General features: G+C 35.3%; 1 protein-coding gene across 1 annotated transcript; it reads right to left on the bottom strand.

Moving 5' to 3' along the window:
• Window positions 1–254: 254 nt before the first annotated feature.
• Window positions 255–1,428, bottom strand: LOC111904611 (glucan endo-1,3-beta-glucosidase 11-like). The gene is made up of 2 exons (XM_023900358.1): window positions 1,361–1,428; window positions 255–654 (listed from the first exon to the last, which is right to left on the bottom strand). The coding sequence occupies exons 1-2, from the start codon at window positions 1,426–1,428 to the stop codon at window positions 255–257; spliced, it is 468 nt and encodes a 155-aa protein (XP_023756126.1).
• Between the last annotated feature and the right edge of the window lie 306 nt (window positions 1,429–1,734).

Below are 1,734 nucleotides of genomic sequence, written 5' to 3'. Positions count from 1 at the left end.
ATTAGTCAACATTGTTCCCTGTGATCGACACCCGACTTACCCCAAGCTATACTATAGTCTGACTAGGTACACTGCCTAGGTATAATTATTTAGTTAAGGCAGTTAGGTTATAAATATAAAATTAGGTGTAACTATTTGTACACGTCAGTTAACTCCTTTAATTTGAACCAAAGATGTATTTGGGTACTGGTTCGACTTCGAGCTAAACCAAAACATGAGAAAAAGTCAACAAACTTCCGATTTCAATAACAGTTTCATTGAACAATCTTATTAATGAAGGAGCGAACTAGGGTTTCCTTAAACGCCCTGGCTGATGGAGGGAACGAACTAGCAAATACACCATCATAATGTGGGCTTGAAACCTCAAAATCATTGTCTAGGTGTAGGAGGTCAAGAGCGATGTGGGTGTTTTTCACCGCCAGTAGCAAGACCTCCCAGAGTTCCTGATCGCCGCCGCCTAGAACCTCATTTTCGACTGCAATTCCATGGATATGGTTCCCGGGGACGAAGGGTTCGATGTTGTTTTTCACCCAATCCGTGGCTCGATCCTGGGTTTTGCTTATATCTCTCAAGAATTTGTTTCCTAGCCCGATAATGATCTCGATTCCCGATCCTTTGAACGCTTTGAGAACTTCATGATCGACATTGTAGATTCTTGTGCGAGAAAAGATATTGATCAGGGAGAGAGAAGAATGATGAAAATAAGGTAGAAGATAAAATGGCAGCCTTTCAAACTTTTGGGGTTTTCATTTCCCCCCAAGATGCGAAAGAAGAAAATGTGTGTTACATTAACTAAAATATAAAGTGACATCTCTACACGACACTCATTTTAACATAGGTGCCCTCTGTGTTTTTAATTTTTTTTTATTGGACACTAATTTTAGGGCAGGAAAACTGCGTGCCCTCTATTCTTATTTTTTTTAAAACGGACGTTATTTTTAGGACACACAAAAAAATGTGTATCGTAAATCACTACGTGTCATTAAAGGCATTTTTTTAGTGTTTGGAATTAAATGATTGTTGGTTCTTGATTTCTTTCCAACTCCGTGAACATATCCATGTCTCTCATCGATGACATGAGTAAGATAATAAGACTCATTTACATGTTTGGCCTCCCCGACCTCTTCTTGCCTCTTTGTATACCCTACTTGAATCTTTTCCTAGGTTAAAGAAAACAATAAACATACATTAATTAAAACCAATAACTAAATATAAACACTAAAATAATAATAATATACCTTAAAAACTACAATAATAATAATAATAATAATAATAATAATAATAATAATAATAATAATAATTGTTATTATTATTATAACAACAACAACATATTTAAAAACGTAATAACTTCGTTTATTACCTAATCAATCTTCTTCTGCTTGCGGTGTACACCAACCCCATCCTTCCTTGAAACGCATCTGCCTCCATCCGTCAATATGTTGTGGGCTTTGTCCTTGGTCAACTTATAATAAGCCAAAAACAATTAATATAGTTATATAAGTGGTAATAAAAATTTTATATACGACAAATAAAATTTATTACCTCCATATGGCCTCTTTTAGCATATGACCTACAACCATGAGCATTTGGATGTGGAAGTTTGGCCCTACATTCTTTACATTTTATAGACTGGTTCATATAACCCTCATTCAAAAAAAGTTGATTAATCAATTCATTCCAAGTTGTGGCGTCCATTTTTCCAATGGATATTTTCTTGAAGCTTCGACATCGTCA

This window comes from Lactuca sativa, chromosome 3 (assembly GCF_002870075.4).
Source record: "Lactuca sativa cultivar Salinas chromosome 3, Lsat_Salinas_v11, whole genome shotgun sequence".
Taxonomy (NCBI): Eukaryota; Viridiplantae; Streptophyta; class Magnoliopsida; order Asterales; family Asteraceae; genus Lactuca; species Lactuca sativa.
This window is presented reverse-complemented; position numbering and strand designations above follow the sequence as displayed.

Bases quoted from the DNA above. Each gene is read 5' to 3' on its own strand.
- LOC111904611 (XM_023900358.1), bottom strand. From the start codon at position 1,428: ATGGAGGCAGATGCGTTTCAAGGAAGGATGGGGTTGGTGTACACCGCA. The intron at 655-1,360 runs GTAATAAACGAA...TTCTCGCACAAG, and splicing joins AGCAGAAGAAGATTGATTAG to AATCTACAATGTCGATCATG.